The 12732-nt window shown below is 43.1% G+C and overlaps 1 protein-coding gene across 6 annotated transcripts in view; it reads left to right on the top strand.

The window, feature by feature from the left end:
• PPP4R3B (protein phosphatase 4 regulatory subunit 3B) overlaps positions 1–12002 on the top strand; it is a 70558-nt gene extending 58556 nt beyond the window's left edge. For all 6 annotated transcript variants that reach the window (XM_075536100.1, XM_075536099.1, XM_075536101.1 and 3 more), the window contains one exon: positions 9581–12002. In XM_075536100.1, coding sequence (XP_075392215.1) covers positions 9581–9676 — 96 coding nt within the window. In that variant the 3' untranslated portion in view covers positions 9677–12002. The remainder of the gene's footprint in view (positions 1–9580) is intronic.
• Positions 12003–12732: the final 730 nt, after the last annotated feature.

Here is a 12732-nt window from a genome sequence, read left to right as displayed (position 1 = left end):
AAGCGGGCGTTTTTGCTTGTTCGTTTCCAGTTGTTTTTGTTTTTTTTTTGTGGTTATATATAATCATCCTTTGCCCCCAAAAAGAGGGAAATAAAAATAAAAAGATCCAAACCTAAAACAACTCTTAGAATCAGGGCAGAAGAGCAAGAGTATGGAGATGCCGTAGTAGTGGGAAGCTGAGTCACAGAAGAGCTGCTTGTGGTAAACACAAAACACCCGTCTGCTCTTGGTATTCCACAGACTGTAAAAGCTTTATTCAATAATGTAGTTAGGAAGGCTCTTGAATAAAAATCACAAACAGTATTTTTAAGGGGGATTTTCTGTACAGTTGTTTGACACATGTTTTTAACTAGCAAATTTTAAAATTAATTTTCATTTTTTGATAGGGCAATGTAGTGTAATTCGTGACACTGTATTACGAATGTGTGCTGTGGAGTTATATTGTTTGGGGTCAAATCTTGGCTCTGCCTCTTTCCAGCTGTTTGACCTTGAGTAAGTTATTGAATCTATCGGGGCCTTAGTTTTCTCATTTTAAATGAGCATGAAATAACACTTATTTTTAGACTTGTGAAGATTAAATTGCTTAATAAATATAAGAAGTTTAGAAAACGGCTTAGCACCTCTTTAAAATGTTAAAGAACAGTATTTTCCCTTTCAAAATCAAATCGTATTGGAAGTCTACATTGAAGGGAAATAGTTACCGGTAGGTAGGTCGTCCTCTGCTTTTCACTGAGCCTGCTTCGAACTCTTTAAGCAGCTGTTCCTCTTGGTTAGCCGCCTGCGGACACTGCTTCACCCAGTGTGCGCATAGCACATCCTCACCTTCACCTCGCCTTTCCCACAGCACGCTTTCTGGTTACTAGTTTATCGTTTTATAGCTAGGCTCTCCTCACCATACCTTTGTGCTTTTTGTAAGATAAATACCTGTGTTTTCTCATTTACTGCAATAGTTAAGTACTTCCTGCAACCTCTCGCAGAACCTCTTCAGTGAGTTCTGCAGTCTCCCTTTGGAGCACTCTTCCTCTGATCTCGGAGCAGTCTGCCACCTACCTTCGGCCTAGGCTGCTGTGCTCTAGACCTGCCCGGCTCTTCCCTAGCAGCCTCCTCGCCTGGGTGCTCAGACTTGACTCATCTCTCTCCTTGTCTTAGGTCGGTGGTTCTCAACCTTCCTAATGCCGTGACCCTTTAATACACTTCCCCATGTGTATTGACACCCCCCCCCAACCATAAAGTTATTTTCGTTGCAACTTCATAATTGTAATTTTGCTACTGTTATCAATCATCATGTAAATATCTGATATGTAGGATGTATTTTCATTGTTTCAAAATTGAGCATAGTGATTAATCACAAAACACTATGTAATTGTACATTGTGAAATAGTTATTTCTAATGACAAATCAGTGAAATTTTGTCTTGGAGCATGGGTAACAGTCTTCACACCAGGTACTCGTAGGTGGCTTAGCTGCATGTGGGTGGACCTGCCTGGAGACAGATAGAGGAGCGGTGTCTCCAAAGACCATCAGAAAGAGGTGTTTTCCAATGGGCATAGGCGACCCCTGTGAAGGGTCCTTAGACCTCCAAAGGGGTAGAGACCCACAGGTTGAGAACCACTGCCTTAGGTTGTGCTGTGTTAGGGTCCCATGCTTCTGTCTCCTTCTTTATGTTTGCTCACCTTTTGGTGGAACATATCTGCTGAGATTAAACATATCTGCTGAGATTATCTTCTGGTGAAGAGGTCAGATTTGAAACCTTGCTTGTACGACTATTTAATTTTATCCTCAGGCTCGATTGACAGTTGAACTGAATGTACAATCAGATTGGAAATCTCAAAAATTTGAAATCATTACTGTTAAGAAGTAGCAGTAGTTTTTCCTGACATTTCTTGGGGTTCTTTTTCCTCTGTTTTGAAATTTTGTGATGATATGCTTTGGGTATTCTCTTTGCTTTGAGGATGTTTTTTTAAGATCATTTCATTGGGGGCTCTTAGAGCTCTTACAACAATCCACACATCAATTGTATCGAGCACACTTGTACATCCTGTGCCATCATCATTTTCTAGCCGTTGACATTCTATCTGGACCCTTAGTGCCAGCTCCTCTTTTTACCCTCTCCCATCCCACCCATGTAACCCCTTGATAAATTATAAATTATTATCAATTTCCTGTCTTACACCAACCACGGTCTCCCTTCCTCTGGGGTTTCTTCCTCTCCCCCTCCTGGTATCGCTACTCAGTGAAAGGCAGGATCGGGGGTCATGAGAGTGGAGAATGAGGAAGCCTCAACTTCCCCTGCTTGACTCATCCTCTCCTTGCAGCCCTTCTGTGAGGGGGTGTCATGAGGGTCATGAGCGGTTGGCAGTAGTTCTCAACCAGGGACGGGGGATGACAACTCACTGGCAAGGAGGGCATAGAATGCCTGCTTTGATTATGTACAATGTAGCAGAGAGGAATTGACCGAAAACAGAATGAAGGTCAAATACGATAGTGGGACAGGAAGAAAATAAAAGGAAATAGAGCTAAGAACTAGGAGGCAAAGGACATTTATAGAGGTATAAACATAGGCATGTACATATGTAAATATATTAATATATAACAATAGAAATAAAGATCTAAGCACACATATTTATATGTTGTATTAAGGTAGCCGACGGACACTGAGCCTTCTACTCAAGTCCTCCCTCGATGCAAGATCACTTTGTTTTAATAAACTGGCATTCTGTGATGCTCACCTTCCTGACGCAATTGCTGAAGACAAGATGGGTGCATAAGCCAATGTGGTGTAGAAAGAATAAAAGATAAAGCGTCTTAGGTCTTAAAGAATTGAAGTTAGACTAGCGGCTATCTAGCAGGGAAGCAACAAAGCCCACAGGGAAGAAGCGCGCCAACCAGTGTGATCAGGCATCAGAAGACTCAAAACAAACAACCATGTTGATGTGGACGCTGATGGGGAGTGGAGACCCAAAGCCCATCTGTAACCAGTTGGACATCTCCTCACAGAAGGATCACAAGGAAGGGATAAACCAGCCAGGGTACGATATAACACCGACAAAATACACACCATTCCTCTAGTTCTGTACTGCTTCCTCCCCTTCACTATCGTGACCCCGGTTCTGCCTTACAAATAAGGCTAGACCAGAGCATGTACACTGGTACAGAGAAGAGCTCTCCACACATGGAATCCAGGACAGATACACCCCTCGGCAACAGTAAAGGGAGTAGTGATACCATGAGGGTAGGGGAGAAGGTACGGGAAGAAAGGGGGAATGGATCACAGTGATTAACTATAACCATCCCCCCACCCTCCAGGGGAATGAACAATAGAAACTTGGGTAAAGCGAGACAGTGTAAGATAAAAAAAAATAAAATTAATGTGTTAATTATCAAGGGTTTAGGAGGGAAGGGGAAAAATTGCTTATACCAAGGGCTCAAGCAGAAAGAAAATGTTTTCAAAATGATGATGGCAACATGCACAAATCTGTTTGATTCAATTAATGTATTAATTGTTATAAGAGCTGTAAGAGCCCCCAATAAAATGATTTATTAATTTTAAAAGTTGATGGCAACATATATATATATAAGTGTGCTTAATAAAAGTGAATGATGGATTGTTCATAAGATTTGTAAGAGCCCGCCAATACAATGATTAATTTAAAAAAATAATTTTAAATAAAAGGACAATATATGAAACCTGGAAGAAACAGCACAGACAGAATTCTTTATGTAGATGATAGTATAGTCATACCATGGAATACAATACCACAGTTTAAAACATTGAAATATATCAATGTGTGTGTTTTTTTTTTACATTTTATTAGGGGCTCATACAACTCTTATCACACTCCATACATATACATACATCAATTGTATAAAGCACATCCGTACATTCTTTGCCCTAATCATTTTCAAAGCATTTGCTCTCCACTTAAGCCCTTTGCATCAGGTCCTCTTTTTTTTTTCCTCTCCCTCCCCGCTGCCCCCTCCCTCATGAGCCCTTGATAATTTATAGATTGTTACTTTTCATATCTTGCCCTATCCGGAGTCTCCCTTCCCCCCCTTCTCTGCCTCCCAGGGAGGAGGTCACATGGAGATCCTTGTAATCGGTTCCCCATTTCCAACCCACTCATCCTCTACTCTCCCAGTATCGCCCCTCACACCCCTGGTCCTGAATGTATCATCCACCCTGGGTTCCCTGTGCCTCCAGCTCCCATATGTACCAGTGTACAACCTCTGCCTTATCCAGTCCTACAAGGTAGAATTCGGATCATGGTAGTTGGGGGAAGGAAGCATCCAGGATCTGGGGGAAAGCTGTGTTCTTCATCAGTACTACCTCGCACCCTAACTGACCCATCTCCTCTCCTAAACCCCTCTGTGAGGGGATCTCCAGTGGCCGACAAATGGGCTTTGGGTCTCCACTCTGCACTTCCCCCTTCATTCACTATGGGGTGTGTGAGTGTGTGTGTGTGTGTGTGTGTGTGTGTGTGTGTGTGTGTGTTGCATGATGCCTTACACCTGGTCCCTTTGGCACCTCGGGATCGCACAGGCTGGTGTGCTTCTTCCATGTGGATTTTACTGCTTCTGAGCTAGATGGCCGCTTGTTCACCTTCAAGCCTTTAAGACCCCAGACACTATCTCTTTCGATAGCCAGGCACCATCAGCTTTCTTCGCCACATTTGCTTATGCACCCGTTTGTCTTCGGTGATCGTTTCATGGAGGTGTGCAGCCAATGATATGATTTTTTGTTCTTTGATGCCTGATAACTGATCCCTTCGGGACCACTTGATTACACAGGCTGGTGTGTTCTTCCATGTGGGCTTTGTTGCTTCTGAGATAGATGGCAGCTTGTTTATCTTCAAGCCTTTAAGACCCAGTCACTATCTCTTTTGACAGCCAGGCACCATCAGCTTTCTTCACCACATTTACTTGTTCACCCACTTTGGCTTCAGCAGTTGTGTCGGGAGGGTGAGCATCGTAGAGTGCCAATTTAATAAAAGAAAGTATTCATGCATTGAGGGAGTGCTTGAGTAGAGAGAGGCCCAAGGTTCTTCTGCCACCTTAATACTAAACCTATAAATATAGACACATAGATCTATTTCCCCATCCTCATATATATATTTGCATGTACATGTCTTTGTCTAGACCTCTATAAATGCCCTTTGACTCCTAGCTCTTTCTTCCATCTCCCTTGACTTTCCTCCTGCCCTACTACCATGCTCCGTCCCCACCTGGGTTACAGCTATACCTCTTCTTTATGTAACCTTACCCTTGATCATTCCCTACCAGGCCTGCCACTCCCCCCCCCTCACTACCATTTGGGTCCCATGTTGTTCCCTTGTCCCTGTGTTTGTTAACACCACTTCCTTACCCCCCCTACCTCCCCCCTATCCCAAGACCCCCCGGAACTGTCGTTCCCGTTGTGTTTCCTCCAGATAGTTCATCCAGCCTGTCTTATTTAGACAGACCTGTGGAGACAATAACATTGCATGAAAACAAGACAGAGGAAAACAAAGCAACAGTATACAACCACACAACAAAACAACAACAAACCACTGACAAAGAACAAAACAAAACACTTCACAAAAGAAAAGCTTGTAGTTAATTCAAGGATCGTTTGCTCACCCTTAGGAGCGTTTTCCAGTCCAGTCTGTTGGGGCACCACGCCCTGGCACCAAAGTCCACTTTCAGCATTCCCTGGGGACCTTTCCACTCCATTCCCTTGCTGTTCTGCTGCACTACCTCAGTGCTTTGCCTCGGTGTGGTGGGATCAGGTCAGGTGCAATTCGCACACTATGTCTCCAGTGCTGTCCCCTGTAGCGCTCTTGGTCACTGAGGGGCATCATGTCTCATAGTGGGCCCAGCCATGTTGTCCTCTCTGTGGACTGGCTGCTCTAATCAGGAACATCATCCTCATGGCCTGGTGAGCCCAGGCTGTGCTCCACTCTCTCTTCCCAATTTGTACTTTTTATGGAAAGCTTTCTCTGATGTATTTTTAAGTGACTATAGTTGTGCAAAGGTGGTTATAATTGCAATTAAAAAGTAATACATTTACATATGTACCTGAGTAAGTAAAAAAAGTCTTGTTACTGGGACTTCACACATGGCACAGGTTTATCCAAACAAAGTGATTGATCGTGTTGGTGATCAGTGGGCGACTGTAAAGTCCTCTCAGTAAGACTCTTGTCATAGTTTCTTCATGATGCCTTCAAGACAAATCTCCGATGAGAACTGTGCTGTCCCAGGTGATGGACCTGGCTAGTTCTGTGCAGGGCAGAGCAGTCAGCTCCCGAAGCTGTGGCAACTGGCTGGGACTCCACAGGGGTCATTTTGCTGCATTTCCTTGAAGGACACAGGGTGACCATGGGACTTACTATGAAGAAATTTTAAGAAAATTGAAAACTTCACCACGGCCTTTTCTTCCATCTGATGACACACCTGTGCACTCCTTGTCCGAGAGTCGCAAGGGCTGCCAGGGGATCCGTAATTGGAGGTTTAAATATGTGCTAACCCGCCCGTCTACCTCCAGCCCAGCTCTTCACCCTCCAGACTTCTTTTTGTTCCCAATCTCAGAATTTTTAAAGGGTATCGTTTTCACGTGGTGTCAATCAAAAGCATTCTTCACGGAAGGGGTAGAGACATAGAAATACTGCCTCCAGGCTGTGTGGAGAAACAATAGTACACATTTTGATAATAAAGATTTCTATAATTTTGTAGCAATACTTTTCTATTTACCCTAAAATTTATCAAAATGACAGGGAGCATCGTCTCTGTAGTTAGCATGCTTTCTTAAATGTGTGTGAATTTGCTTATAGGTGTATGTACAAAAGGGTTTCCTAAAGTTGTGGGGAAATTCCGTTATCTTTTAATTCCATTTTTTCCACAAAATAAATAATTTTGCTGTGAATTTGGTAAAGGTTTGGAGAGCAAGCCATCAGTACATTCAGCGATTCACACACACTGTGGTCCATCTCATTCATTGCAGTGGCATAAATGTAACACCACTCATCTCCCATCTCCTCCTGTTTCCCACCACCACTCCCACTTCTAACCTTTCTGGACTTTGTACTTGGATACAAGCTGCCCCCTTCACCTCAAATGGTTGTTTATTCTAAGAAATGCATATCACACTGGTTTTCTCATTCCCCTTTGAGGCCCGTTGTTTGCCTGAAAAATGAGCCATAGAAGTGATTCAATTCTAGACCTGCAGGGCCATGGTCTCAGAGGTGCCCCAACTCTCTCTTTGGCCGGTCTTTGGGGTCTTTCTCGTGGCTTTGTTTTTTCCGACTCTCTAATGTTATCCCTTTCAGAGCTGGTGGGGTGTCACCCGGTTCTTCTGGTGCCAGCGCCATTGCACACACTTTGTGAAGCCCTCTCACATTTGTTGTAGATAGATAACATAAAGTTCAAAATTAAACTGTGTACCGTATCTACCCGCATATAAGCCAAGTTTGTCAGCACACACCCCCTTTTTTTAATTTATCATTTTATTAGGGGCTCATACAGCTCTTATCACAATCCATACATACATCTATTGTGTCCAGCACATTTGTTACCATCATCATTCTCAAAACATTTGCTTTCTACTTGAGCCTTTAGTATCAGCTCCTCATTTTTCCCCTCCCTCCCAACTCCCCCCTCCCTCATGAACCCTTGTTCATAATTTGTAAATTATTATTATTTGTCATATCTTACACTGTCCAATGTCTCCCTTCACCCACTTTTCTGTTGTCCATCCCCCAGAGAGGAAGTTATATGTAGTTCCTGTAATTGGTTCCCCTTCTCCCCCCCACCCTCCCGGTACGTCACTCTCACCACTGGTCCTGAAAGGATCATCTGTCCTGGATTCCCTGTGTTTCCGGTTCCTGTCTGTACCCGTGTACATGCTCTGGTCTAGCCAGATTTGTAAGGTAGAATTGGGATCATGATAGGTGGGAGGTGGGGTGGGTAGGAGGCATTTAAGAACTACAGGAAGGTTGTGTGTTTCATCATTTCACATTTTTAGTGCAGTTTTTATGGTAAAATTAGGTGCCTCAGCTGATATTCGGGCTGGCTTATACTCGAGTATATACAGTAATTGGAATTTCCAGATCGCTAGTGTATTTTTTCATCATAAATAAGTAAGGTAACATTTTACTTGAGCATTTGTGTACATCTGTATGCAGTATGATGTGTAACTTGTCTTTGTGAACATCAAACCTAGTGCCTCTTTATAATTCTTTCTTCAATCTAGTTTCTCCAAGTTGCTTTAGAAATAAATCAGATCATTAAAAATGATAGCAATAGCAGCTAACAGCAATCCTTGAACCTTAGTTTAGTAAGTTCTGTACCAAGTGTGAAGCATATATTCCCTCCAGTCTCATTCAGTGAGGCGCCGTTCCTATTGGGATTTCACAGCGCGCAGGCTGAGGCACAGGAAGTTACATCACCACCACTCCATTGTAGTGGCATTATCATTTGAAGGCAAGCACTTCAGTGTAATCTTTCAAAGTTACCCATGCCCAGCTAGACCTAATAAAATGCATGTGCTAAGCTGAGAAAAGAGCAGAAAGATTTTCACACGGTGTGTGCGGTGTAGTTTGAACGCTTTCTGGGTTCCTGTTTGTAGTTGCTTGTTTTTAGTGTTGCATTGGTAGTCCAGTAAAGTGTTCACTCCAGATGCCTGGTCTTCCAGAAGCTCCTTAGGTATGAAATAATGCATTGCTTCCATTTCACTTGTTTATTCCCTCGAGGTCTAAAAGGTTCCTACTGAACACTGTTCACAGTGTACCCCCTAGGATATGTGGATAGGTTTTATAGAATTGGTTCAAAATCTGTAAACGTTTTGAGGACACACATAATTTTCTGGGGAGAGGTGCTAAAGCATTTAATAGGATATTTTTAAAGGTTCTATTTACTCATAAAGCCCAAACCCATAGGCATGGATTGAGTGAACTCGCCGGGACCCTGTCAGACAGAGTAAAACTCTCTCAGGGTCTGCAAGGTGCTCGGCTTCCTGGAAGCAGCCTGTCAGGTGCCCGCCTGTGAGCAATCAAGTACTTCCCCACTAAGCCACCAGGGCGCTCCGATTACTCGGAAGAGACCAAGAATGAACCTGAATTTGTTCTTTAGGTACTCGTTTTCAGAAACCATTTGATGAGTTTATTATCTTTAAGCATATAAACTCTTTTTCAAAAGCAAAATGTACATATGATGAAAAATATATATGTATGCTAAACAAGGGAATTTTTTGCCACTGACTGGCTATTATCTCCTGTACTATATAAAAGAAGTCAACTTGTTAATTTCCAAGGCCGTTTTCTCCTTGTGAGTCTTAGTGTTTGAAGAAATGTAATTGTCATTTCCCCCAGTGATAACAAATTGTGAGGTGTTATTACAAATATAACAGCCAAACAGAAAAGTTGAGGGTAGCTAAGAGTACCACTATTAGTATTCAATAAATGTTCGCAATTTTAAGTGCTTCCTTTATCAAATTTAAATATACCTTCTAATTTCGGGTGATTTGTACTATCTTTTAAAGCAACTGTTGGTACTAACTATTTCTTATTTAAGTTACATACGTTAACAACTCTTTTGGTTTATTTATTAGGGAAGTTTGGTTGGCTTAGTGGATTATCCAGATGATGAAGAGGAAGATGAAGAAGAAGAAACATCTCCCAGGAAAAGACCTCGTCTTGGCTCATAAAATCTCGGCTTGGGGACCCTCAACATGTGGTCTTACTGAAATGCTGCAGCTGTTCACTGAGCTGAGACTCTGAATCAGAAAGCTTTCTCACTGGAACTTATAAACCTACAAGGAGTAGCAAACGACACTCCCTGTATCAGCTAGGAGAGTTTAGTTCTGTATCAAACCAGGCTTTCCAGGAACTTGATTGCTTGCTAGTAATTAAGAGGGGTTTGCCTTTCAGGCTACCAGAAGACGGGGGGAAAGGTAGTAACCAGAACCTGAGAGAGCTTCTAAGCAGGAATGTCCCGGGTTTGGGGGAGGGGACAGGTTGATAGAGCATTATTACTGCGGGGTTGCTCTAGGGGCATCCAACCCAGAAACCATTGTAAAACTTCAGTTGCAAACCCAATAACATTACTTGTATAATGGTGCTGGCCATGTTCTTTCAAGTCAGTTTCCTCTTTTTAAAAGAAATATTTATGGAAAACAAGTTCAACGATCATCAAAAAATGACATGAAGCGATTGGGACCATTACGTCACAGATTTGACCGAATTTCAACCGTAGAGGTATTCGGAGAGAAGCCCACGCTCGATGACAGTGCATGTTGTTTTGTGCACCACAAAGGCTCAGTGTGCTTTTTGGTGAAAACAAGCAAGCTGGATTCAAAACAGACTGTGTTCTGTTCTGTAAGCTTCAAATCCGCACTGTCAGAGAGAACAGATGCCAAGAAACCGTAGTGTTCCGAAAGGAATTCCCCTAGAATCCCAGGTAGTGGGTCAGGCAGTATGTTTCTGACTGTGACTACCAGTACCGGACTCTGGGAGACCTTGAAGCCATCTTCTGCTTTGTGAGTAAAGCTCTCTCTTGAGCTGCCGGGCAAATTTTCAAGTGTAATTTATCAAGACTAACATGCAAAGATTAGTACTGGGTAAAGTGGCATTAAAGATCTAGAAGCCATTTTGGACCAAGAAGTTGCTGAAGTCTCAAGTCGGCATGTGTCGCGTGGAGTTTGCCATAAACACAAGCAGGTGTGATGGGAAAGCTGCGTTTATAATGCGGGAAAGCACATTCCATACGTAAGTGAATTTCAAATGCTAAAACGGAGGCAAACAGTTAAGAGGTTTTATTTTTAGAACAGCAAGTTAACTGTAAATATTTTAAATGTTAGTTTGCTCACCTATGATCTGAGATCATGCTGAAGTGAGAGAGAAAAATGTCCCCGAACTACAATTTAATGCATTGGGAAGAGAAAAAAAGGAGCTACCAATAGCGAGTCCAGCCAGTCGTTAGCTCACCCTCGTGATGTGTTAGGGTTCCATTGTTCCTGGACGAGCTGGACCTAAAGCAGCGTCCTCTCTTCTGGAGACTCTGTAGTTAATTGTAACGTTGCTATTGTTTGGAAAAGATGGGCTGTCTGTGTAGATATGAAGTATAGTTTTTCCATAAAACAGATGTTTATTTTGTATTAAAAATACCACTGTACTTGTTTTACACCATTTGTATACATGTGGTGATATTAATGCTGAACTGTAAAATTCAGGAATTAAAATGTGACCCTGTAATTCCATGATCGTTGCTTTTGTTTATTATAAATATAAGAACTACATTTTGAGATCTGCCCGTTCCACGTGATCTTTTGACAGCCCACAAACATATCTGTAGATGATGATTATGAACCACTGGCTCACACACCAAACTGAGGAAGGGTTCCCAGTGAATCCCCACCCCACCCCCACCTGGCACATGCGACCTCACAGGCTGCTTGTGGCAGGTGGGCCTGCGCGTGTCACAGACGGCACCTGTGTTCCTCACAGCTGGGAGGGAAGGTGCCTGCCAGGAAAAGGGCCTTCCACTTCATAAGGACCCGAGGTTAGTCATTGCGTGGATACTGTTTCTCTCAAGCCCTCTCTTCTCTTGTCATTTCAGAAACCCAGGTCTAAAATGTTTCTGTCCTTCAGTACTCTAGACTTTTCCTAACTTCCTGTTTCAATGGGAAGTGTTTATGTCTTTCAAGTGCTTCAGTTTCCTTTGAAGAACTGCCGTAAATCTGAAGCGGTTCAATCGCATCATAGGAACCATTTCTTGGGGCTGAAATGTGCTGCTTAGATTGCGGGAGAACCATGCACGTGGTACACGAGCGTGCTTGCCCATCATATGACTTAACATTGCCCTTGACAGACCATCTCCGCAGAGATCCCTCACATTCGCTGCTTTCAGATGACAACCCGCAGGCTGCTCTGGGTTTTCCATCTTTCCATCCTCACTGAGGCGACACTCGATTGCCGGAGGCCTTTTAAAGTAGATCTGTAAATTGTATCCAATAAAGACATAAGTCACGTGAACCATTTGTGTGCTAATCACTAGCATTTTCACTGTCCAGTGATTTCAAAGTAACAAATTTGTACCGATTTTTCTGCAGGTTGAAGGTTGGTAGATGATGTGACCAACTGTTGAGAATAATTTGAGTGTCATTGTAGATTTCAGGAGAGAAAATGGGGTGGAAACTGCATGTGGGTGGTCAGACACAGCACTGGGAAGTCTGGGAAGGAAAGGTCTCCTGGCCATGAATTCTCTGTGCAGGTAAACTACGGAAAACTGTCTCGAGCCCTATTAGCATGCAAGACCATGGGCACCCGAGTGCCATCTCCATTGTTTGCTTTAAAGGGAAACTTGTGATTTCCCTTTTCACTGACAGTATTGTGTCCTCCCTTTATTAAAAAAAAAAAAAAAATCTCACATCCTTACACTCCCTGCAAGGCCCTGCATAACCAGCACCCTGTCTGGCTTGTTTTGTCTCTTGCCTCTGACCTCTCACTCTGCAGATGCACCAGCCTTAGTGTGGGCATTGCCTGTTCCTGTGACAGGGCCTGAGCCATGCCCTTTCCTCCCTGCACTTTTTCAAGGAGGTCGGTACTGAACACGAAGCATGGTGCAGTAAGTTGTAAGCAAGCATGGATGACTGAATGTGCTGTCAGCTAGTTAGTGCATCCTCTCCAGGAGACAACGCACCCGGGTTTGTGTTAGACTTGGCGATAAGGAGCACAGTGGTTAGGGACTTGGCTGAGAGTTAAA

This window comes from Tenrec ecaudatus, chromosome 17 (genome assembly GCF_050624435.1).
Source record: "Tenrec ecaudatus isolate mTenEca1 chromosome 17, mTenEca1.hap1, whole genome shotgun sequence".
Lineage (NCBI taxonomy): Eukaryota > Metazoa > Chordata > Mammalia > Afrosoricida > Tenrecidae > Tenrec > Tenrec ecaudatus.
The sequence above is the reverse complement of the archived record's forward strand: the minus strand, read 5'-3'. Positions and strand labels throughout refer to the sequence as shown.